General features: G+C 41.1%; 1 protein-coding gene across 1 annotated transcript; it reads right to left on the reverse strand.

Moving 5' to 3' along the window:
* LOC112057908 (protein HID1) lies at positions 1-25,643 on the reverse strand. The gene is made up of 17 exons (XM_052885409.1): positions 25,487-25,643; positions 25,188-25,401; positions 23,730-23,875; positions 22,889-22,942; positions 21,749-21,948; positions 19,611-19,752; positions 18,500-18,571; positions 17,520-17,714; positions 15,349-15,439; positions 13,783-14,013; positions 13,160-13,324; positions 12,766-12,913; positions 10,013-10,116; positions 8,514-8,653; positions 7,735-7,883; positions 6,797-6,955; positions 1-4,377 (listed from the first exon to the last, which is right to left on the reverse strand). The coding sequence occupies exons 1-17, from the start codon at positions 25,550-25,552 to the stop codon at positions 4,314-4,316; spliced, it is 2,340 nt and encodes a 779-aa protein (XP_052741369.1). The 5' UTR covers positions 25,553-25,643; the 3' UTR covers positions 1-4,313.
* Positions 25,644-26,261: the final 618 nt, after the last annotated feature.

A 26,261-nucleotide genomic window follows, 5' to 3' on the forward strand; every position in this document is an offset into this window, starting at 1 on the left:
TCAAGCTCATCATTGTTTCCATGTATTTTCTATAACATTAAGTACATCAATGATAATAATAATTATTTATTAAATAAATTAATTAATCTAGCTACAAATTACAATAAAACAAAAAGTGCATTTACATTTAACTGAATTTTAAGAAATGTGACTACAGGGCATAGCCAATATTTACAGGGCATAGAGAAAATTGGAATGTCTGCATTGATAAAAACGTAAATGCTTTGCAATTTCCCTTTTATGGGAAAGTATTTTTAAGGCTGGTAACATTTACTATACCCGTAGAGCAGAAATTAAATAAAAAAAGAACAATTTTTTTATATGCTATTCTTAGGTCTGTGCACTAAATATTCAAAGAGTACCTATATAAAAACAGACAGACCAGACATGATAACGCAATTCTTTAGTAGCCTCAATAGCTAGCAACGGTTAAGAAATCCGAAAGGTTATGAGTTCGAATCCCGCCGGTTAGAATATTGTCGAGCTTGTGTCACAAGTAAGTAATCAAAGCTATTGGCTTAGTTGGAGAATTATTAGTCACAGTCAAACATAATATTTAGAAAAAAAAACATTAAGTCGTGGACAGACTTTCAAGCAAACGCAAACGACTTCTTCAGGGCAATGATTGTTTAGTTATATTTTGATTTTATTTTTTTCTATATAAGGCGACACTCTTCAGGCACGATTATTATGAAAATTACATGTAACATAAAAATACAGAAAACACCATGTTCCTTACTGATACAATAAAAAGAACGCTCACGGCAGCAAAGTCTTTTACGGAACATAATTTGGTCCTTCGAGCCGGATAATATTTCCTTCAGGTTGGTTGAATGTTCTTTTTATTGTATTATATATACACACCACAGTCCACAAGTCACGTTCTGCCGTCATTTTAAAGCATGTCACACAACACGTCGTACACAGAGTAACAAATCGCTTGTTTGTGAAACTATACCAAAAAGGGGTAATTTCACGGCTTAATTTCTATGCGCGATCACATCTGGAGTTTTCTGCATTCCTCAACCTATTTTTTACATAATATACTATGAACAATAAACCATACAAGTTTCACACGTCACGTCACGTCCAACTACTAAAATTAAAAACAACACAATGTAGGTATAACATAATAAAAACATGAAAATCATAATATTTTGACTAGTAGTCATTTAAATACAGATATTTTAGAATAAAAAAGCGTTGATATCATAAGAATACATTATTAAAATTAAAAATAAATTATCTCAATTAAAATATTATGAAAAACAGATTTCCGGAACATATTATAAAATATCACAAATAAAAGATTGATTTTTAAAACTATATAGATTAATAAATTAAATCCAAGATTTGATCTATCGATTCATAGACTATATTCTATATTGTCGGTGCGAAGTCAATGACGAGGTATTTAGGCTGGTATATATGTCGATTGTAACCATCGATCTCCTATTAAAAAGTGGATGCACAATCAACGACCAAAAAACGTCCCCACTCAATGAGTGCCAAACACAACTTCTTAGCACTAAATTCAAGTAGTCGCTTTTGCAAATTCAACCTTAAACTCAATCTATAAGGTTGAATTTGCTCTTGGAATTTTATTAAATATTTAAAGGCCTTTAGGTATAATTTTCTTTAACAATAATTCTAAAACTGTCAAAACAAAATTGGCCAGTTTTAAGCGATATTTTCTACATGATTGTGCGTCCTTTTATTATAAGAGGTCAATGATTTTAACAATTTAAAACAAGCCGTTATTGTTAAATATGTTTTTAAATAAATGTTTTCATACAGTTATTACATACAAAAAAAAATCGTTTTGGTTGTTTTTTTAGGCAACAAACACTATTTTTTTAAGAGTCACTAATTATGCATTTATCGAAATTTCTAAATCAATGGAAGAACATATCTCGCTATCTTTAATGGTAAGAAAACCTATCACATAATTTGTCGTCTAAAAACTTAGCTGGTAGGTAATAATACTATTAAATATTTTTTATAGTTGCAACTTTTAACGTTAAAGTTATAAATCTCACTATTATTACATAAGATTATAAAGGTGAATAGCTCATTCGAGCCTTATGCACTCGTCTGACTTATTGTATGGTGTTAGGCATCGGCCATGGCTAGGTACCAGTTACCACCATACCGGCAAAGACGTACCGCCAAGCGATTTGGCGTTCCGTTACGACGCGTAATAACCGTCAGAGATATATGATATAGGTAGAATAAACTTGTACCTTTTCCAAATAAGATTGCTTCCGTTTTACATTAAATCACATTAAATCGCAGTCAAGGGCTAACTTGTCATTCTATATTAAAAAAAACCCCCAAACCGCAGACTATACAGAGGTAATATAATGAGCATAAGTCCATAAAGGTCCAAAAAAACCCGCATGAGGCAGAGGCGGAGCTTAAGGTGCGCGAGGCTCCAATGTGCTATGACCCTAAACATACTGTTTAGAACTAATACTAAGTGTATTCGAAAGGTAAATTGAGATATAGAAGCTAGTACGTAGGTAAAACTGACAGATTATTGAAAAAATGTTAAAATCTTAGGTGTAAAATAATAATATAAAAAATAATATATTACAATAACAATCAATAAATGCCGTTAGGATACATTAAATATCTATTCTAAAATAAAATAAGTAAATGTGATGGTAATGTACGAATACATATCATAGACGTAATAAAAAGTCCAGACACCGTCTCCTGAACTAAAATGTGACGCACCTCAATTCTTCCAGTTCGCATACATACGTAGTCTCCGATACGCACACAGATGAACGTATGAAGACAGACCGACATTAATTTCCTATAACTAGCAATACACGTCACACTCGCACAGATATTCAGCGCCATTATGGTGTTTGACAGCGAGATACCGTCTGCTTATTATTATTAGTCTATGATACATATTATACGAATTAAAAAGTTACAATAAAAATAAAACTATTATAAATAACAGTGTAATAATCCAACATACTCGTCGTCGTCGCTATCAACCCATATACGGCTCACTGCTGAGTTCAAGTCTCATCTCAGAATGAGAGGTGTTAGGCCAATAGTCCACCACGCTGGCCCAATGCGGATTAGCAGACTTCACACACGCAGAGAATTAAGAAAACCCCTGGTGTGCAGGTTTCCTCACGATGTTTTCCTTCACCAATTGAGACACGTGATATTTTATTTCTTCCATTTATTTATCCAACATACTACTGAATGTAAATGTTATATTTTAACATTTTGTAGCCTCAGACGAATTATGTAGAGCACGTAGACGAGAGAGTAGACACAGGATTTATTTATTGGTGTTAAATATAATCGAAGGTAAACCCACACAGTTTACCTCGTAGCCCTCAAAAAACGATAGACAATTTTTTTTTGGTCAATTTGAAGCGTTAGCGTTCGTAGAAAGAGAATCAACAGATACCACTTGGCTAGAGGGGGCAGGTTATCGAGCACTCAGTTTTGATGTATTTGGATGATTACACTATAAAACACATTATATTTTTTTTAGGTATTACAAGTTTTTGTATATTCGACATATTTTGTGATATTACATTATCATATTTCCATAATGTATAGAAACAAGAAAAATATGATATTTTAGAGATTTATCTGTCTCTGAGATAGTAAATCATTGAAGTAACTACTATCATGTAAAAATATTGTAACATTATGTGTCAAATAAATTATATAATTACATAATAATAATTGTTAGATAATGAATCAAAATTACACTATTTTTTTATTTCATAGCGTTATTTTGATAAGTTTCTTAAAAATTCACTAGTGGTAATGAGTAAACTTTCTAGCATTAGAAATCAAGTCAAAAAATAATTTAAAATCTATTCATCATAACTAAGCACTGTCATTTTACATTTCAGCAATAATGCACTATTCGTATAACAAAATCCGCTTTCTAAAATGTATTTTGGCCCCTAGCTTAGAAAATAAAATTGAAATGTAATTTTTTTTTTCGTTTACAAGTGTGATACGATAAATAAATTAATTTAAAGATAAATAATGTACCGTAAAAAACAACGATCCACTAAAAAAATGTACCAATCTTGTAAAAATTACAATCCGATAGGATCTGGTAAAAATAACGAAGCGATAAAAATTACGATGCGGGAAAAATAACGCTTTTCCAGTTAAGCTCACTTTGAGAGTTCCCGAGTAATCGTCGCCATAACGAAATTTTCACTGAACACAGAGCGAACGAGCGTCGCTCGGATATAAATATGATAATGTAATACCGTCAGTTAGTACAAAGTTCCTTCTAGTGGTGAACTCTCCTAGGATCATACGCGCTGTATCTCGAACAGTTTCACGTCCGTGTCGTACCAGATGGGCGGGTCCACGTTTCTGGAAAAATTTATTAAAACAGTCAGTCACTGGGTGAGTGACAGCCAGTCACTGGGTAGGTGACAGCTAGTTTTTGGTAGGTGACAGCCAGTCACTGGGCAGGTGATAGCCAGTCTGGGTAGGTGACAGCCAGTGACTGGGTAGATGACAGCTAGTGTTTCTGGCAGGTGACAGCCAGTCATTGGACAGGTGACAGCCAGTTACTGCGTAAGTGAGATAGCCAGTCACTGGGTAGATGACAGCTAGTGTTTTTGATAGGTGACAGCTAGTGTTTTTGATAAGTGACAGCTAGTCGCTAGCTATATAACAGTCAGTCAATATACTAGAGCCTTTCTTGTTTACCAACAAACAAATTAAAAATGAGTTATGAGGGTATAAATCACTAGTTATTTCACACTTAATAATAGTTATAATTAACTTGTTCTTAAAATAATTAAAATAAAGGACATGGCCGATTTTTGTATGAGTTACTAATTTCAATTTACACAAATGATATTTGGTATTTTATAATGCTAAAAATGTGTATATTAAATTACTATAAATATTAAACTCGCAGAAGTTGTCATTACAACAGACTAGACTTAAACCTGTCATGTTTATTTCGCGCGAAACGTCCGCTCCTTTGTACTACGTTGCAAAATGGTGAACCGCGCTGGCTCGCTGACCGCTGAGCGTCGTAGGCTCGTCTTCAAAATAATGACGAGCTCTAGGTATTGCAAGATTTATAAGTACCTATAGTATAAATAAATAATTATTCTGATAGTAAAGCACTTATGGCGCTTCACAATATCATATAGATGGTTACGGTAACCTGACATGGATTAAGTAATAGTAGGCCACATTTTTATCGAATTATTCAGAATCGTACACCGAGAAAAATATCCACCGCTGAATATGTGACCTACTAAAACCACTAAAATATATATACAAAATAGGCCTGATCTGGTGGTAGATAGGTGTATTACCAGTGGCTTGTTACCACCCTAGCGGTAGAGACGTATCCCCAAGCGATTTAGCGGTGTAGTACGTTTACCTACCTGTAAAAAAACGTACGTTAAAGTACGTTTACCTATGTGGAAAAAAAGGTAGGTACATCTTCCAAGTAAGCGGCCGACAAAAATTAAAATGTCCTGTACTGCAATGGTTATTTACATAAAAAACAAGATTATTTTCAAAGGATATATAAAAACAAAATACTTTGTGTCATTATAAAATGTATAATATCTATAACGCCTACCTACAAATAATTGTTACATGTTTAGCAGTGTCACAGTACTGTGGCAGTGTTTAGTAAAAATACCTATGAGCTTGTATAAATCAGATTTAATAAGTATTGTCGTGCTTCATTAATAACATGAATTGGTTGCTCTCTATATAACCAGACGTATAAACATAATATAAAAAAATTCAAGTGTAAGTAGTTATTTAAACGATACTATACCTAAATCCTTTAGGCATGGTATAGATTTTATTTTGATTACTAGCTGAAGCCGCGCGGTTTCACCCACCTGGTTCCCGTTCCCGTAAGAATACGGGGATTATATATATCCCATAACCTTCCTCGATAAATGGGCTATCTAACACTGAAAGAATTTTTCAAATCGGACCAGTACTTCCTGAGATTAGCGCGAGTATAATATATTCTTTGGACAGAAGCATTGGATGTGGACGAATTCATATTGCAATCTTTTTATTTTTAAATAAAAACTGAGAAGTTCAGAGAGGTTAAGAATTATGTGTTAATTTATCTTTCTATTTTTATTATATAAATACACTTGCTAAGTACGTGTAAACGCAATGTCATTTTTCGGCCATGTCCTTTGATTTATAAGCTTAGAACAATTAGATAAGTTTGAAATATTTTATGTAATATTTTTTATACAAACCATACATAGTTTAAAATAAATAAGTTCTGAAATGACATGTGTTTTCTACCTTCATTTCTAATTTCTTTGTTGGTAAACAGTATTCATTAAGAAAGACTGTAGTATAGATATTATTATGTACTAGCTTTAATATGTATTATTATGTATTAGTAACTTGTAAAGAATAAAAAAAAGTACTAGCAAATGAAGATGTATCAGTATAATATGATGTAGTCGATGTAGCGAATAATAATTAATAATTTTGCTATTTATTTATATATTTTAATTTTTTTTGTAATTGTGTCATTTCTTTTTTTGTTTTTTTTTTATTTTATTATTTTCTTTTCTTTGTATACAAGCACTTTGTTAGATAATTTAATTTGAAAATAATTTTTATCAGCCCCATCTACATTTTGTATAATTACTTGTGGATAGAGATGTGGGTTGTGTATGTAAACTATTTGTTTTTAAATTTACTTTAAGTTTTGTAAGATATATTGTGGTACACAACTGTTTTCGATCCCAAATAAATAAAATAAAATAAAAATAGTCACCGTAAGTAGATGACGCCCCACATGTAGGTGCGGAACCAGGCGGCCGTGTTGGCGTTGGCCTGGTACTTGCGGATGAGGATGGGGTGCGGCACGGGCAGCAGCCCCACCAGCGTACCGTGCTGCAGGAAGCGCAGGATCTCCGACTCGTCCGTCAGCCCCCTGCGCAACCGGATAACTATTAATGAGCAATGTAAGCAAGCCAATGCAATTGAAAATCATAAGTACAAAAAATGTCTAAAAAAACGAGTGTTGTTTAGACCACAGGACTGAAGTGAAACTTTCAAAATGAAAACACAAAGCTCCATCTATGGAGCTTCAGGCACAACTGAATCGCAACAGGTTCTTGACGTGTAAAAAATGGGATTGTTACAAAGTTCTTTAAGAACGCCATCTACTGGCGTACTCATCACTGTACCGCTCAGAAATGACGGCATAGTGTTCAGAGTTATTTTCTGAAATAGTAACAGCCTTCTAAGCGTTTTTCACGTTGGGCCATTTCACATATAATTTTTGTTCAAGGGCTTGTAGTCTAGTAGTTTATAATAACAAACACTGTTCTACTATACCTGTAGGATGGCAGCACGCATCTTAAAAGCCTGATGACACTTTTCGTAACGCATTCACCAAATTACTCCCCAAGCTAAGTGCGCGTAAAGAATTTTTACTTCAAAAATATCTAAAACTAAAATCTTTTAATTGAGACTATTTTTATAAGTCCAAACTGACTACATCATGCTGTAATTTTCTAAAGAATTTATCAACCCGCAAGTTTGATTACTTGGCAGTTACGGTGTATAGTAAGCCCCCTACTAGGTGAAGCGACGACTTCCGGAAGGTGGCTGGTATTGATTGAATGCAAAAAAGCCAAAAATAGTAAATAAGTCCAGCAGTGGATGCATGATGGCTGATGATGATGACGACGGTGTATGGCCACTGACTTGTCGATGCAGATCTTCTCCACCTGCGGCACCAGCACCTGCAGCAGCCGCATGATGGTCTGCAGCGGCAGGCGCGCGCGCCAGGCCGACACCCACTCGCCGCTGGGCCGCCACTCGTCGGCCTCCGACCCCACCTGCAGGCTTTCCTTCTAAAAACAATGAAAAAAAAACAGTGTCCTTTAGACCACACAACTGAAGTGAAAGTAAGTGCCATCTATGAGCCTCAGGCGTAACTGCATCGCAACAGGTTCTTGAAGTGTACAAGGGATTGTTTTAAAGTTATCTAGAAACGCCATCTACTGGTAGCTTAAAATAACAAATACTGTTAACTATGCCTTTAGATGGCAGTACGTATCTTAAAAGCCTCGCCCGATTACACTTTCGTAACGGATTCATCAACTTACTCCCCTCTCTCTCTCTCAACGTCTTGTTCATAAGAGGCAGAGAATCGGGAGAGACTCGACTGATTAGGGTAAATTGAACACCGCGTTTAGGAGGATTATTGGACTCAGTAAAAATGACACTTTGTTGCACTGCCGCCTTGTCAAAGTCTCTCGTTTTTTCACCAGATATCCCTACTGTGGAAAATGTGATTAGCAACTCCACGATCTTATTCCAGCCGCCGTAAACGGTGGGCATCCCCACTTCGTTGACATCCAAACTACTCGTACCAAACATTTTGCTTCAACAAATTATTCGAACAGCTAAAGTGTAATCCTTCTGGCGTCTGTTTCTTACCACCTACAACTGAAACACCTTGAAGGCAAGGCTGTACCCACGTGTGCTATGGAGTGCGCGGGCTCGTCGTCCTGGCGCCGCTCGGGGCTGCGGTCCTCGCCGTCGCCGCCCGAGCGCCGCGGCAGCAGCTGCTCGCGCGCCGGCGGGTGCGCCGACTCGCTCTCCGTCATCGTCGCGATAGCTAAAGGGTCACACGGTAAATCTAGGTATGTACAATGTGGAGTGACACGTGTAAATAGTGTGACACCTTTGTGGGGGTTGCGTTTTACACTTTAATTAGCGGCGGCGTATATTTGAGCAAAGTACAGTAGTTGTTCATCCAAACATTACACGAGTAGAACTGTAGATAACAGCCTATGGACTTACCTTGTTTTTCGGCTTTCTGCGGGCGTCGTGAATGGCTTCTGGATTTCCACGCTGGAATGGCACCACTATAGGATCTCACTAAATTATCAGTTCAGCGTAATAACAACTGTCTTTGCTTGCATAAAACAATGATTTTCGATATATTTTAATGCGTTGCGTTTGTAGTGCACGACCGTCTACGAGTAGCGCGAATATCGGTCTCCGACCGTCGTCAGCCAACGCGTCGCTTCGGTCGATAGCGCGAAAGCGTTTTATGACCTTATTTAGTCATTTCGAAGTATCGACAATTTAATTGGTGGCCGTCGTTAGCCACGCAAAATTGCACCTTACATGATAAGCCATAGTTGTCATCCAACTCTACAGCGCGTTTTGATGTTTTTATGAAATGACAACAAGTAGGTATATACCTACATGTACTGGCTCAAGCACAATGTATATGACACCAGGAAATTGTAAATATCTATCTCGCAAGATTGTGAACTGTCGAAAGATTGTGAACCAAAATATACTATAAGCAAAAGTCACATATTACGAAATATCAAACCTAACGTACAAAAATGAAATTTGGCAAGAGGGTAGTTTATAGTGAGTGGACGTTCGCCACGAACGAATTTTATGAGATGGCCGGATTAAGGGGGTCTAAGGGCGGAAGAAGTCGCCGGCTTCCACTAGTTGTCACCAGCTAAATAACATGTAGATCGTTATCATCACATATCCCTGGACGTCAATTTTCTGGATACACTGGACTGGTTGGGATTTACAAACACTATTGCTAACATGGTATCATTGAAATAAATGTTTCTAATACTAATAATTTGCATGACAAAAATATGTAGTCAAGTCGGACTTTATATTTGACTAGGCAGGAAGAATAACACGAGCGGAGAAGGGGAATGTTAGTTAACTGTAAAGGTCGTCCTTAACCCTACACCAACGGTCACAAGTCCGGAGATCTACTAATATATCTCTCTGCCAGACGATGGACCGGGCACCTGCACGGTGAATCCATGGATTGCTAAGATATTTCGTCTCAATCTATTCAAAAACCTTTACAAAATATTTATAACGGCAAATAAAATATAATGTCATTAGATTTAGTGTGATAAACCTTTCACGGGACCAAAAATATTGAAAAGCAGCAACATCAAAAACTTGTAAATAATGTAGAGATTACCTGGAGTGTCGGGCAATGTTGCATTGAGCGTACCAGGCTCAGCGGGCTGCGCGGGCCGGGAGCCCTCCATGGCGGCTTCGGCCACCGACTCGGCGCTCCGAGACCTGCAGGCACGGCCGAAGGCCTTTCATACTTAATCCTGCTAAAGTTGTTTAAATGTTATGAATCTTTACAAACTATAATTAAGCCATGACCAACTTATTCATCAACACAAAATCAGAATCACAAAGTCTTTATAGCTCAATTCTCGTAAATAGTCTCTCATAATAAGTCTCAATGCGTGTGTGAGGTCTGCCAATCCGCATTAGGCCAGTGTGGTGGACTATTAGCCTAACCTCAGTCTGAGAGGAGACTCGAGCTCAACGTGCTCGTGCGGCAAGTTGGCGAGGTTGTGGAACACGGCGCGCTTGCGGAGTATCGCATATGCAGTGATACACAAATCGCAAAGTGAACTTACCTCGGCAGCGCCTTGGCGGTGTTGTGCAGCCCCTTGCCCTTGGCGGCGGCGAGCGAGCGCGCGATGGCGGCGTGCTCGTGCGGCAAGTTGGCGAGGTTGTGGAACACGGCGCGCTTGCGGAGTATCGCATATGCAGTGATACACAGATCGCAAAGTGAACTCACCTCGGCAGCGCCTTCGCGGTGTTGTGCAGCCCCTTGCCCTTGGCGGCGGCGAACGAGCGCGCGATGGCGGCGTGCTCGTGCGGCAAGTTGGCGAGGTTGTGGAACACGGCGCGCTTGCGGATTATCGCATATGCAGTGATACACAGATCGCAAAGTGAACTCACCTCGGCAGCGCCTTCGCGGTGTTGTGCAGCCCCTTGCCCTTGGCGGCGGCGAGCGAGCGCGCGATGGCGGCGTGCTCGTGCGGCAAGTTGGCGAGGTTGTGGAACACGGCGCGCTTGCGGAGTATCGCATATGCAGTGATACACAGATCGCAAAGTGAACTCACCTCGGCAGCGCCTTCGCGGTGTTGTGCAGCCCCTTGCCCTTGGCGGCGGCGAGCGAGCGCGCGATGGCGGCGTGCTCGTGCGGCAAGTTGGCGAGGTTGTGGAACACGGCGCGCTTGCGGAGTATCGCATATGCAGTGATACACAGATCGCAAAGTGAACTCACCTCGGCAGCGCCTTCGCGGTGTTGTGCAGCCCCTTGCCCTTGGCGGCGGCGAGCGAGCGCGCGATGGCGGCGTGCTCGTGCGGCAAGTTGGCGAGGTTGTGGAACACGGCGCGCTTGCGGAGTATCGCATATGCAGTGATACACAGATCGCAAAGTGAACTCACCTCGGCAGCGCCTTCGCGGTGTTGTGCAGCCCCTTGCCCTTGGCGGCGGCGAGCGAGCGCGCGATGGCGGCGTGCTCGTGCGGCAAGTTGGCGAGGTTGTGGAACACGGCGCGCTTGCGGAGTATCGCATATGCAGTGATACACAGATCGCAAAGTGAACTCACCTCGGCAGCGCCTTCGCGGTGTTGTGCAGCCCCTTGCCCTTGGCGGCGGCGAGCGAGCGCGCGATGGCGGCGTGCTCGTGCGGCAAGTTGGCGAGGTTGTGGAACACGGCGCGCTTGCGGAGTATCGCATATGCAGTGATACACAGATCGCAAAGTGAACTCACCTCGGCAGCGCCTTCGCGGTGTTGTGCAGCCCCTTGCCCTTGGCGGCGGCGAGCGAGCGCGCGATGGCGGCGTGCTCGTGCGGCAAGTTGGCGAGGTTGTGGAACACGGCGCGCTTGCGGATTATCGCATATGCAGTGATACACAGATCGCAAAGTGAACTCACCTCGGCAGCGCCTTGGCGGTGTTGTGCAGCCCCTTGCCCTTGGCGGCGGCGAGCGAGCGCGCGATGGCGGCGTGCTCGTGCGGCAAGTTGGCGAGGTTGTGGAACACGGCGCGCTTGCGGAGTATCGCATATGCAGTGATACACAGATCGCAAAGTGAACTCACCTCGGCAGCGCCTTCGCGGTGTTGTGCAGCCCCTTGCCCTTGGCGGCGGCGAGCGAGCGCGCGATGGCGGCGTGCTCGTGCGGCAAGTTGGCGAGGTTGTGGAACACGGCGCGCTTGCGGATTATCGCATATGCAGTGATACACAGATCGCAAAGTGAACTCACCTCGGCAGCGCCTTGGCGGTGTTGTGCAGCCCCTTGCCCTTGGCGGCGGCGAGCGAGCGCGCGATGGCGGCGTGCTCGTGCGGCAAGTTGGCGAGGTTGTGGAACACGGCGCGCTTGCGGATTATCGCATATGCAGTGATACACAGATCGCAAAGTGAACTCACCTCGGCAGCGCCTTGGCGGTGTTGTGCAGCCCCTTGCCCTTGGCGGCGGCGAGCGAGCGCGCGATGGCGGCGTGCTCGTGCGGCAAGTTGGCGAGGTTGTGGAACACGGCGCGCTTGCGGATTATCGCATATGCAGTGATACACAGATCGCAAAGTGAACTCACCTCGGCAGCGCCTTGGCGGTGTTGTGCAGCCCCTTGCCCTTGGCGGCGGCGAGCGAGCGCGCGATGGCGGCGTGCTCGTGCGGCAAGTTGGCGAGGTTGTGGAACACGGCGCGCTTGCGGAGTATCGCATATGCAGTGATACACAGATCGCAAAGTGAACTCACCTCGGCAGCGCCTTCGCGGTGTTGTGCAGCCCCTTGCCCTTGGCGGCGGCGAGCGAGCGCGCGATGGCGGCGTGCTCGTGCGGCAAGTTGGCGAGGTTGTGGAACACGGCGCGCTTGCGGAGTATCGCATATGCAGTGATACACAGATCGCAAAGTGAACTCACCTCGGCAGCGCCTTCGCGGTGTTGTGCAGCCCCTTGCCCTTGGCGGCGGCGAGCGAGCGCGCGATGGCGGCGTGCTCGTGCGGCAAGTTGGCGAGGTTGTGGAACACGGCGCGCTTGCGGATTATGGTGTACACGAGGTTGGAGTTACCTGATCACAATATCATCTTCATCACTATTAACCAATTTAAATGACCTAACAGGACCAGGCTTTGAGAACAAAGTAATTAAAAAAATGAGATTTAAGATGTGATAATGACGATGATAATATAATCTACCAAATCTAATCGGTTTCAATGACACTTTAGTAACTGCAAATTTAGCTCCTCTACTATAAACAATTACCACAAAAATAATAGTAACTACAGTCAAAACAGCAAATAAGTAAGTAGCTCACCATCAAACTGATACTGTATCATGTTGTTGAACATCTCCAGCAGGAAGAACACGAGCTGGTGGTGGTTGGGCTTGGAGAACAGGAACCACGGCGTGCTGAACGCCTCCAGCAGGTGCAGCAGCTTGGTCGACGCCACCATCGACAGCGTCTTCAGGTACGGGGACACTAGATCATGGCCACCATTATTACTCGTATAAGCAAACCAGTTAACCTTGAAATAATTCATTATTTACCTGAAAAAAGTTTCTATTTTCACTTGAGCTTTCCCTTGAACTACGCTACGGTAGGAAATCCACCGGTTACTAAAGAGGGGGATCCACTGATGACGATTATTAATATATTAACTTCTCCATAACAAATTATCAGTCTACACCAATTCCATTTTTATCATTCAAGGTTTTCAAACTAGTTCAGTTATTTTATTCCGTATAAGTCGGACATACCGTCCGGCGGGATCTTTTTCCTTCCCAACAAGACAAAAAAGGCTATATTATTGCTTACCGTTGAGATATGATAGTACCCACCCATTCCTAGCTAGTACTGTGACTTCTGATACTTTTGACCTATTTATCCTATTAAAAGCAAGTACTGTGATCACATGTGGGCCTTGTATGTCCACTCACCGTTGACGAGGATGGTGAGCAGGCAGTCGAACAGCGGCTGCAGGCGCTGGTGGCCGGTGGTGACGATCTTGTGGAACACCACCACCAGCAGGTCGGCGTGCGTGCCCGTGAACACGGGGATGTCCATGGGCACGGTGGCGGTGTAGGGCTTGTTGAGCCGCACGCCGAAGTTGCGCTCGCCCGACAGCAGCAGCAGGATGAACACGCCGATGTGCATCAGCCCCACGCGCGCTGCGGACAACGTCAGCTCACAACCGCTTCATCATCATTGGCATATCTAGGACTAGCTGACGCCGCACGGTTTCACCCGCGTGGTTCCCGTTTCCGTAGGAATATGTTGATAATTTATAGCCTATAGCCTTTCTCGATAAATGGCTAACTAACACTGACATAATTTTTCAAATCGGACCAGTAATTCTTGAGAATAGCGCGTACAAACAAACAAACTCTTCAGCTTTATAATATTAGTATAGATTATATCCTGGGGTGGGCCTGGCCCCGACAAGACTCGAGATTCTTTATTATAGTAGATAAGTATTATGTAATTGTTATTTTTTGATACTTAGAATGATTTTGTGTAAAACTATCAGTATTTTGGAGTTCATAATAGAATTTCAAATCAGTAGCCCAGAAACCTAGGATTGGCACTGGACCATTCTAGGGTGGGCACAGCCAACTCGACCCCACCCCTATATACGCCATGTCAATCATATTACATCATCATCATTATTGGAGTAATACTTCTTTACGCACGTGTCGGCGCGAGTGAGTCATTCAATCGATCGGCTCGTGTCGTCACATGTCTTGATAGTGCGAAGTGTTCCGTGAGTTAGGCGCGGAATAGTGGGAGACCTAGTGCTGGCGATATAGGTGACTGCTCGCGTGGTGTAGCTCATTCTAGTCGTGAATTTCGACAGGTTTTGTTGGATAATCCTTCATGGATTATTTTCGGATATGCGGGAGAATGACTCGAGTGGAGAAGGGGAGTGTTGACTTTCTGTTGATAAAAGATTTTTTATATTGATTCATTAGATTCAGAGTTTATCCATCCAAACTATATCCCCTACAAACTCACTAACACAAATCCTATAAAAAATTTAGTTTAGATAAATATGAATGTTTCACACATACACACAGGCACTTAAACAAGTAACAATCCAAACCAATCAAAACCAACCAATCTACCATAAAGTATACGCTATACTATTATAGGACTCAAAAGTGATTACAAATATAAGAAAACTAATGACGAACAAAGGTTATGATTTACAACACTTGTCAGGACAACTTAATTAACAAATCAAACTGTAACCAAAATAAGACCCTAGAATGGCAGAGAATGACAAGGACAAAGGATCCTTTGACTGTATACAAACACTCCCCTTTTCCACTCAAGTCACTCTCCCCGCCTATCCCAAGTAACCCTTAAAGAATTACACAACAAGAGATGTGGACGGCTCGAACGCCACGAGCACACTGAAGCCGACACTAGATCGAGCGACGTCATATCCGTCACAGACTACTATTTCCAACACTAAACGGCGATAACATTACTGTAATACGTACACTGGTCGGCGCGCGAGTCGTTCAAGTGATACAGTATAGGCACCAACACCTCCAATACGTCACTACTTTTCAACACATAGTACATGAATTTCTGAAACAATCATTTTAAATGACTTAATACCCATAATTTGTCAAAATTAATTAAATTGTATCCTTGTGCCAAGCACAGCGCAGCACGAACAGGTAAATCAGCAATTTTGATGGTTATGTAGCACCACACTCTTCCAACGCGTGTTGGCAGGTGGAAACATTAAATTCATTAACAATCACGATACTAATGATCATGACCAGGATTGACGGCTTAACGCATTCGCTGCGGTACGAGGTCAATTGATCGTATCGCAGCCTCAGAAGGTAAGAGTTACGAGGTCGATAAACCTCGTTTCGCACCACATAGTTTAGTACAAGGCCAAAAAACCTCGTACCACACCAGGGGAAGGTACATAAATATCAATGCCGCAGCGAACGTGTTAAGGCGGAATTATATTTGTCTGACGTGTCGTGTCGTGACGTATCAGAACACTATCGGTATCATACATTTTGTATGGCAAAGTTTACACTTATGTGTTGTGACATGTCGTGATGGCTTCTGATGTGTCGCATACAAAATGTTTAATGTGCTCTCCGAGGCACAGGAGTGTAACACAACCAACTTCCCAACCCCAGGCTGCGGCAAATTTGCGGCGTCGCACTTGGCGGTACGTCCTTGCCAGTAGCGTGGTAACAAGCCACGGCCGAAGCCTCCCACCAGCCAACTGCTGCAGTAGATTGTTGAGCAGAGCGAAGTGGCAGTTACCTTGTTGTAGTCGCAGCACTTCCAGAACAGAACGAGCAGCTCCTGGTGCAGCGCGACCTTCTTGCTGGAGTTGGGCAGGTAGGTCTGCTGCAGCGGGTTGTGGAGCAGCGCGCACTGGCAGTTACCTTGTTGTAGTCGCAGCACTTCCAGAACAGAACGAGCAGCTCCTGGTGCAGCGCGACCTTCTTGCTGGAGTTGGGCAGGTAGGTCTGCTGCAGCGGGTTGTGGAGCAGCGCGCACTGGCAGTTACCTTGTTGTAGTCGCAGCACTTCCAGAACAGAACGAGCAGCTCTTGGTGCAGCGCGACCTTCTTGCTGGAGTTGGGCAGGTAGGTCTGCTGCAGCGGGTTGTGGAGCAGCGCGCACTGGCAGTTACCTTGTTGTAGTCGCAGCACTTCCAGAACAGAACGAGCAGCTCCTGGTGCAGCGCGACCTTCTTGCTGGAGTTGGGCAGGTAGGTCTGCTGCAGCGGGTTGTGGAGCAGCGCGCACTGGCAGTTACCTTGTTGTAGTCGCAGCACTTCCAGAACAGAACGAGCAGCTCCTGGTGCAGCGCGACCTTCTTGCTGGAGTTGGGCAGGTAGGTCTGCTGCAGCGGGTTGTGAAGCAGCGCGCACTGGCAGTTACCTTGTTGTAGTCGCAGCACTTCCAGAACAGAACGAGCAGCTCCTGGTGCAGCGCGACCTTCTTGCTGGAGTTGGGCAGGTAGGTCTGCTGCAGCGGGTTGTGGAGCAGCGCGGACTGGCAGTTACCTTGTTGTAGTCGCAGCACTTCCAGAACAGAACGAGCAGCTCCTGGTGCAGCGCGACCTTCTTGCTGGAGTTGGGCAGGTAGGTCTGCTGCAGCGGGTTGTGGAGCAGCGCGGACTGGCAGTTACCTTGTTGTAGTCGCAGCACTTCCAGAACAGAACGAGCAGCTCCTGGTGCAGCGCGACCTTCTTGCTGGAGTTGGGCAGGTAGGTCTGCTGCAGCGGGTTGTGGAGCAGCGCGCACTGGCAGTTACCTTGTTGTAGTCGCAGCACTTCCAGAACAGAACGAGCAGCTCCTGGTGCAGCGCGACCTTTTTGCTGGAGTTGGGCAGGTAGGTCTGCTGCAGCGGGTTGTGGAGCAGCGCGCACTGGCAGTTACCTTGTTGTAGTCGCAGCACTTCCAGAACAGAACGAGCAGCTCCTGGTGCAGCGCGACCTTTTTGCTGGAGTTGGGCAGGTAGGTCTGCTGCAGCGGGTTGTGGAGCAGCGCGCACTGGCAGTTACCTTGTTGTAGTCGCAGCACTTCCAGAACAGAACGAGCAGCTCCTGGTGCAGCGCGACCTTTTTGCTGGAGTTGGGCAGGTAGGTCTGCTGCAGCGGGTTGTGGAGCAGCGCGCACTGGCAGTTACCTTGTTGTAGTCGCAGCACTTCCAGAACAGAACGAGCAGCTCCTGGTGCAGCGCGACCTTTTTGCTGGAGTTGGGCAGGTAGGTCTGCTGCAGCGGGTTGTTGAGCAGTCTCGTCACGCCGCGCAGCGCGAACTGGAAGTCCTCGTCGCGGTGTATTCGCGACAAGTAGTTTATGAACAAGTTGTCAGGGAGCCTCTGTCAAATTGAAAGAAGGAAAGAAAAATATTTTGATTTGGTCAGTAAAAAAAAACTTAAAACTGAGCTTTTATATTATATAAGAAAAAGAAAAAAGAAGTAAAGCGCACTGACCAAATAAAGGTCTCAATAAGAACAAAGGACACGGCATAAAGATTACTCTTCTTTAACTCTTGTAATAAAACTGGTAATAGGCCAAATTCTGTATGTTGAAGTTATTTTGAAACTTTTAGTTGTAGGGCACTAAAAATAAAGTGATTTAAAATGTTTTGTTTCAATATTACAAAAATACATGTATGTATAATATGTATAATACATGTACCGGTACGTATGTATAATGTTTGTTTCAAGTGATCTGCTGTTCACTATATTTGTATGTATCTATGGTAGTGGTGGCCAGTGATATGATTGTCTGTCTGTGGATGATGTTTATTGATACTGTCACACTTGGACATTCAAGTGTCAAATTATCTGTTTTTTTTTTCAAGTGATCTGCTGTTCACTATATTTTACAAATTCAGTTTATCATAATATATAAAAAATGCGAAAATATTCATGATGAAAAGCTCCCTTAAAATAGGGGGCACGTAAAATAGGTGTTTAAAGTTTTCGCTAGTGTTTAATAAAATCCCTACAATTTTAATTTTACTGTATACATAAATCTGTTCTGAGCTGCTTTTGCTCTCTCGCTTGACTAATACTCGAGAATGTTTTAGTTTTTGAATGGCTGCATCACTGTCGCGTTCCGTGCGCTCTATCTGCCTTCTTTAATCTGTGGTTATTACCTCATCAGTATCCTCGCTGACTGCATTGCTCGTGTCGTGGTCCAGCGTCACTATTAGAACTTGCAGTGCCACCTGCCGACAAACGTTACAATATTTACCAATTCAAAAGCTGCTTAGTATGCAATAATATATGAGAGCCATACTTTTAATGCTGAGAAATTGTACCCTTACTACGTGACCCTTTCAGGGGTGAAGGGGAAGTGGTCTTGAAAATATGTGTGGTCATTGGCTTTTGCTACTTAGTCAATATCCTTAAGGAAATCCTGCGGTTTTTCAAACTAGATTCTAATTTTGCGCGCAACGATTAGCGCTTTTTAGGCAATGATATTAACTTAGAAATACTTGCAAATTAAACATAACTCCACCTTTTAGTAAACTATAAGTTGTTGGCATATTTTTTATGCCATTTTTAGGGAACTCTTTACACGACAAAAACGATTAGGTACAACAATGAAATATCGATTCATACAAACAGATTTTATAATCGCGATAGATAGAGTTGCTTTTTGATCATTGACAGAGCGGTAACTAGCGAGGCAGGTCCGTATATTATTAGTCTGAGATTTAAAATAAAGAGTATAATTAGAAGAGTTTTATATCAAAGAGGAATGCCCACCGGCCCAGGGGGTATACCCCCGTAAAAAAGTATATAGAGATGATAATATGATGTATAAATAAAGATCTGGTTAAATAATTGGCTTAATAAAAGTATGTTTCTTGAAGAAAAATACATTTTGTATCACTCTTCTAGGGCAAAATGTTCGTCAGTGTACCAAAGCGGCAAAGAAATTTGAAGTTGTGTTAATTTGTTTTGTTACCAACAAGCTTGACAAACAAGAAAATGAACAAACAAACCAATCATAAGTCTTCAAAAAATATTGTAATACTCAGGCTGTATAGTCAACAATCTTAGCTCGTCCATTGTGGACAAATTAAAGATGAATTGTAAATGCCGTAAAACGTTGTAGGAAACTTTTTTAAATAAAGTAATTATTTCATTAATAAAGTAGAATTATCAAAATTTTTTAAACATAAGATGCCGGACGGTAAGGTCTTCTGTGTCCTAAAAAATTACTTTCTATACTCTTGTATTCTTATATCATTGAATTACCTCAACTAACGGCTCCACAGTGTCTGCGAAGAGCAGATGGTTATAAGGCAGGCCGAGCCCCACAGGGTCGTACGAGCACACAGTGTTCAGGAGCGATGTGAATAGCGGCAATGCATGGCGGTTCTCCGGACTTGTCAGGTACCTGTTAGAGAAATTTAGCAGACCCAAAAGTGATTACAAAAATAAGCAACTAAAACGAACAAAGGGTATGTTAGGTATTCACAATATTTGTCAGGACAACTTAATTAACAAAACAAACTGTAACCAAAATAAGACCCTAGAATGGCAGAGAATGACCTTGAGTGGAGTCACGCACTTGTGAATGATGTGTGTAGGGTTAAAAGCTCCTTTGACTGTTAACAAACACTCTCCTTTTCCACTCGAGTCACTCTCCCCGCTTATCCCAAGTATAATAGTAAGAATTACACAACAAGAGATGTGGACGGCTCGAACGCCACGAGCACACTAAAGCCGTCCGAACCGCAAGTGCGATAACAAACGGTAGAGGCTAGAAATAGAAAAGAGAGGGTAGGTATAGTTGACATTTTTTTTTAAATGGTCTTAAATTGATCATTATCGTTCTGCTACATTGAAAACAAATAATTATATTCTTTTGAAAAGTGATTACATAAAAATTTCAATTTTTTAATATTTATTTGGAAATACGAGCCAAAATGTTATCGGCCTGGTCTATATTTTAACTGTTTCATGACGTTACGTTAACTAACCATAATTGGTTTGACGTTTGGTACACCAAGTAATATTGTGACGTCACAAAATGGACGACAGCGGTTTTTTTTTCTTTATTCTTTCAAAGTTAACTCTTGACTGCAATCTCACCTGATGGTAAGTGATGATGCAATCTAAGATGGAAGCGGGCTAACTTGTTAGGAGTAGGATGAAAATCCACACCCCTTTCGGTTTCTACACGACATCGTATCGGTACGCTAAATCGCTTGGCGGTACGTCTTGTAGGTAGGGTGGTAACTAGCCACGGTCGAAACCTTATACCAGCCAGATGTGAACCAATTAAGAAAACCTTAATCGGCCCAGCCGGTGATCGAACCCCGAAACCCCGTCTTGTAAATCCACCGCACATACCACTGCGCCGCAGAGGCAGTCTAATAATTTTTCAATAAGTTTTCTAATTATAACAATTTTTTTCCTATGTCTAATTCCACCCACATCCTTCCAGTTATGTATATATCTAATATGCTGTCTGATAAGAATCAATAATCTGTGAAATATTGTTAATTAGTATGATTATACAAATACATAATAGATAATAAAAATTGTTTGTCTAATTGAGTTGAATTGTTATGAATTACCAAGGAAGTTGGATAAAATGATAAACACATTGATTCAATGCAGAACATACAACATCAATAAATCTATACTAATAATAAATCTGAAATCTATACTAATAATAAATCTGAGAGGTCAATTCTGTACATGAAATATATTTCCAAAATAACTATCAGAGGGTGATTAGTGATCTATACTGATGCCAAAAATGCAATCAGTAAAATTTTTGTCTGTCTGTATGTTTGTTATAAAATAAAAACTACTCAACGGATTTTAACGAAACTTCGTATAATTATTCTTCATACTCCTGGACAGATATCCCTTACATCACGCTACAATCAATAGGAGCAGAACAGTGAAGGGAAATGTTGGGAAAACGGGAGAAGTTACTCCATTTTTTAAGCTTCCGTCGCCGTCGCGTGGTAGGGTAGGGGTTGGGTAGAGTAAGGTAAGGGTAGGGTAGAGGTAGGGGAGGGTAGAGGAGGGTAGGGGAGGGTAGGGTAGGGTAGGGGAGGGGAGGGTAGGGTATTAGTAGGATAGGAGTAGGGTAGGTTGAGTCCGTACTCATCCCCTGTATGTAGGGTAGCTGCAGTGGGAGTAGGGTAGGGTAGTAGTAGGGTAGGGTAGTAGTAGTAGGGTAGAGTAGTAGTAGGGTAGTATAAATAAAATTCTTGAATCATCTTCTGTAATATAAACATGAATGTATGAAATGTGTTGCTAAGCGTAAATCTGGAGAACGGCTGAACCTGTACGATCATCTGCATATATTGGATTGGGTATCATCTCTCTCTTTACTAGTGGTGCAGTGTGATGTCTCTTGTGAGTGAACTCACGCGATCCACTTGTTGTGGTGCGAGGCGGCCTGCGCGGCGGGCTTGTAGATGCTCTCGCTGAAGCAGGTGAGCAGCAGGCGCAGCAGCTCGGTGCGCGCCGCCTCGTGCTGCGCACAGCGCGGCGGGCTGCGCGCGAAGCCCACGCCGCCCGCCCAGATGTACTCGCAGCTGTCCAGTGACGACAGCTCCTCTGCACGTTCCTACCACACGCGGAGACTCAATCAGTCATAAAACAAACCATGCGGTGACTCAATCTGGTTTTAGAGCTATCAGACCATCGTCATTTTGTAAAAACTGAATATTTGTTTGATAAACAGTATCCAATGTATTGGATAGAAGCAGGCGTTACTTTGCGGAAGTTCATCATGAATGTATTTATTATATTAGTTATTATTATTTAGTGAATAGTACTTATTATTTATTGTATTGCAATATCCCATCTCATAGGATATTTAGATTGTTTAGGTTGCCTGGAAGAGATCACTATTAGTGATAAGGTCGCCTTTTGCCTAAAATTTATGTGTTCTTTTGTTATTTTCTTTTTTGTGCAATACTTTATATATATAATATAATAATAAAATAATTTATTTATTTTGCTATTACCCGCGAAAAATACAAAAAATACTTTCGCAGATGATAGCAAAATAAATAAGTTATTATATAGTATCCAAAGTATGTAATCCACTTTATAAAGGAGGATGAATCGCATGAGTGACTCATCTCATCTAAAAATTGTAAAATGACGATTTCCTTCACTCTAGTCAGCTCTGTCTTCAGATATAATGTTGGCCCTGGTAATCCCCATTTAAAAAGTATATGGAGATAATAATATGATGTATAAATAAAAATCTGGTAAAATAATTTGCTAAATAAAAGTATGTTTCTTGAAGAAAAAAACATTGCCCATGAAACAGGCAGTCACATCACATCACAATTTTTTCTTTTGTTTTATTTGTGATACATAGTATATACTTATTTTTTTTTTACTAAAAAGTATCATAGTTACGAATAGCTTTGATTTGTAATATAGGTTTGGTTGTAAAGTCACTTAAATTGCATAACAGTGCTGAATTGATAATGATATTAAGCTTCATTAAATTATGTCTTTATCATAAGACAAATTAAAATTACTGTACTCACTGGGCCAGATCTCTTGGTGCTTACTACTGTAAAGTCTGGACAAAATAGTAGATCCTGAAAAATTATAAATCATTTAGAATGGAATGTTTAACACACCACTCAAATCTAAGTTTGACTAAGGTAAAGTTTCAATTTTGCTACGTTTTAAGCTGCAATAACTCCTTACTAAAGGGGCTAGAGTAAGCAGCGCAACATCAAGGGTGTAATATCCTTTTGTTGTACCCACTTATAACAAAGTCTTTGTAACTAATTAATTATTTTCAAGTATATAGACTATAAGTAAAATTATGTGTTACTACCTTAGTTTATAAAATATCTTGATTCTGTGTACATATGATTATTATTCAGTTATTTATTTAGACCACCAACAAAAGGTGGTCCATCTCATCTATACTTATAATAAATCTGTAGAGAGGTCAATTCTGTACATGAAATATATTTCCAAAATAACTATCAGGGGGTGATTAGTGATCGATACTGATGCCAAAAATGCAATCAGTAAAATTTTTGTCTGTCTGTCTGTATGTTCGTTATAGAAACAAATACTGGACGGATTTTAACGAAACTTGGTACAATTATTTTTCATACTCCAGGCAGGTTAAAGTATACTTTTCATCACGCTACGATCAATAGGAGCAGAGCAGTGAAGAGAAATGTTGAGAAAACGGGAGAAGGTAGGGGTAGGGTAGGGGTAGGGGTAGGGTAGGGTAGGGGTAGGGTAGAGGTAGGTTTGGTTAAGATAGGATAGGGTAGTTGAAAGTTTACAACGACTTTCACGCGGACGAAGTCGCAGGCGTCCGCTAGTTGTTAAATAAGAATCTATTTTGTTTAAATAACTTACACATATAGCATTGATAAGTGACTGTGCGAGGGGTACTGATTCGTTCTCTCCAGCAGCGGGCAGGGAGGACCAGAAGAAGCTGTGCCACTCTGGCTCCTCCAGCATATAAGGCAGCACACGAGTTAGCAGACGTGCACAGTTCAGAGCTACAACAATATGATTATTTATAAAAATATACATTTACATGGCTCATTTTTTGCGCAAAGGATCAGCCTGGCTGTCCAACGCGGAAATGCAGCCAGTATTCTTGCCACCATTCCACGTGGGCATGATTTGTATAGTTATTAGGATAAGTTAGCTTAAGTTCCCTATTGTATTCTTTCTCAATAAAAAAAAAAAAAATATATATATACATAAACTATTTTTAAATCTTGATTATAGAACACTTATGTCCAAATTAATTTAGTATTTTTCTGATGTGCTCTAATATTATTGTTAGTCCAGTAACAGGTAGATATCATCATTATCAACCCATATTCAGCTCACTGCTGAGCTCGAGTCTTCTTTCAGAATAAGAGGGGTTAGGCCAATAGTCCACCACACTGGCCCAATGCAGATTGGCAGACTTCACACATGTAGAGAATTAAGAAAAATCTCTGGTATGCAGGTTATGTCACAATGTTTTTCCTTCACCGGTTAAGACATGTGATATTTAATTTCTTAAAATGAAAACACTTAACTTACAACTGAAAAGTTGGAGGTGCATGCTCCAGACTGGATTCAAACCTACACCTTCCAGGATCAGAGGCAGAGGTCATATCCACTGGGCTGTCACGGCTCTTGGTATGATGAAATATTGGGTTATCAAAGAAATATCAAAATAAAAATATCAGAAGAGATAAAAAGAAATGTCTGTTTTTATTCTTCCAAGAAAGTTTTATTCTCTTAGTTAATTAGTACTATTCTTGCTTTAGAAAGTACAACGAACACAGTATATTATGTTTTCAGAGGGACAATCTGACAAGGTCAGATGATCAGTCCTAAGTATTTATTGACATTGAGCCATTAGTTAAGATTAGAATGTAATGAAATTTAATTGATTTTATGAATGTTACAGTAACTGAGAGGTAAATATCTTGTAAATACCTCTTTGTAAGTAAATATCTGTGTTGGTACCAAACATTAACATTTGATAGTGATCATTACAGCCATACATTATCACCCTAAACCTGCCATCCTGCATTAGAGTAACATGGTGGGTCTCAGCTCTAAAAATTAAAAAAGCCTAGCTCTGTAGTGGGCTATTAAAATAGATTTATGATCAACTTAGATTACCAATAGTAACTGTAAATGTGTCTTTTTTTATTCTTTACAAGTTAGCCCTAGACTACAATCTCACCTGATGGTAAGTGATGATGCAATCTAAGATGGAAGCGGGCTAACTTGTTATGAGGAGGATGAAAATCCACACCCCTTTTGGTATTTTGACTGATAATTTGCAGTAATTCAATTAAATACCAGTTTGTTGTTCACGCTGCGTCCTACAGCTGCTGTCAACTATTTTCACCATCTTCTCGACAGCTTTGTACACAAGCGTAGCCAAGTTGTTAGGGGATTCTTCTCTAAGGGCGCGTATTTCAGCCCCTGGTGCCAAAGCGAACACATCCTGGACATTGGTTACGCTCTCCGACCAGAACTGATCCCAGAAACTCTCGTCAGTCGCTTCGATGGGCTAAAATACACAATCTCAATCAATACAAAACTTTGTATCCATGTAACTTATTTACCACTGCGTAGGTGGTGAAACCGTATCGCACCTGAGTTTTTGATGTCAGCTGAATAACAGCTTTTCTAAAGTTTAATTTCGTATCCGCGTTGCCCATTACTGTTGTTAATTTATTTTAGAAAACAATCAAATCATTTCCACAATACGTCTACACAAAACAAATTTTATTTGACAATTGAAATTGACAGCAAGGTAACAACAATGATTTGTCATTTGAGATGGAGACTTGAGAGTTTATTGACATTGACGTTGTGGCATGAGGTTAGTAAAGGCTTGCTAAAGGTTTTTTATTTTAAGGATCGGAAAGGAAATGGATTTTAAGAAACGTCACATAATGTCTCAGACCAATTATAGAAGGACCTGTATCGCACTCAGTCACGAACAAAATTGTCTATCATTTTCTGAAGAAAACGAGCTTAGATTTGGTATATATCTTATTACTAAACTAGTAGTTATTGCCCGTTTATTACAGAATTCAATTAAACAAAAAGGTATTTTTACGGAGCTCTTTAACTGACGAACACGATTACAACTATTTAACGTCGATTCTATATAGACAGTTTTTATAATCGCATTAGATCGTTGATCATATACTTTGACAGATAAGTAACGTCTAGCGAGGTCCTATACAATAGTCGGTCTGAGCAAATGTACTTATTTCCATTAACCTCCAAGGATGTACACGGAGTTATTCATAAATAATGCGGTTTAAAAATGGAATTTTTAATTTACCAAAATATAGGGATATTAAAAACAAAGTTCTGGCAACTCTACCATGACATTACGATGTTCTTTTGTCACTTTTA

Source organism: Bicyclus anynana, chromosome 14 (assembly GCF_947172395.1).
Source record: "Bicyclus anynana chromosome 14, ilBicAnyn1.1, whole genome shotgun sequence".
Taxonomy (NCBI): Eukaryota; Metazoa; Arthropoda; class Insecta; order Lepidoptera; family Nymphalidae; genus Bicyclus; species Bicyclus anynana.

Bases quoted from the DNA above. Each gene is read 5' to 3' on its own strand.
- LOC112057908 (XM_052885409.1), bottom strand. From the start codon at position 25,552: ATGGGCAACGCGGATACGAAATTAAACTTTAGAAAAGCTGTTATTCAG. The intron at 17,715-18,499 runs GTAATAACCACA...TCAATTTGACAG, and splicing joins TCAGCGAGGATACTGATGAG to AGGCTCCCTGACAACTTGTT. The intron at 10,117-12,765 runs GTGAGTTCACTT...CCGTGCCTGCAG, and splicing joins ACCGCGAAGGCGCTGCCGAG to GTCTCGGAGCGCCGAGTCGG.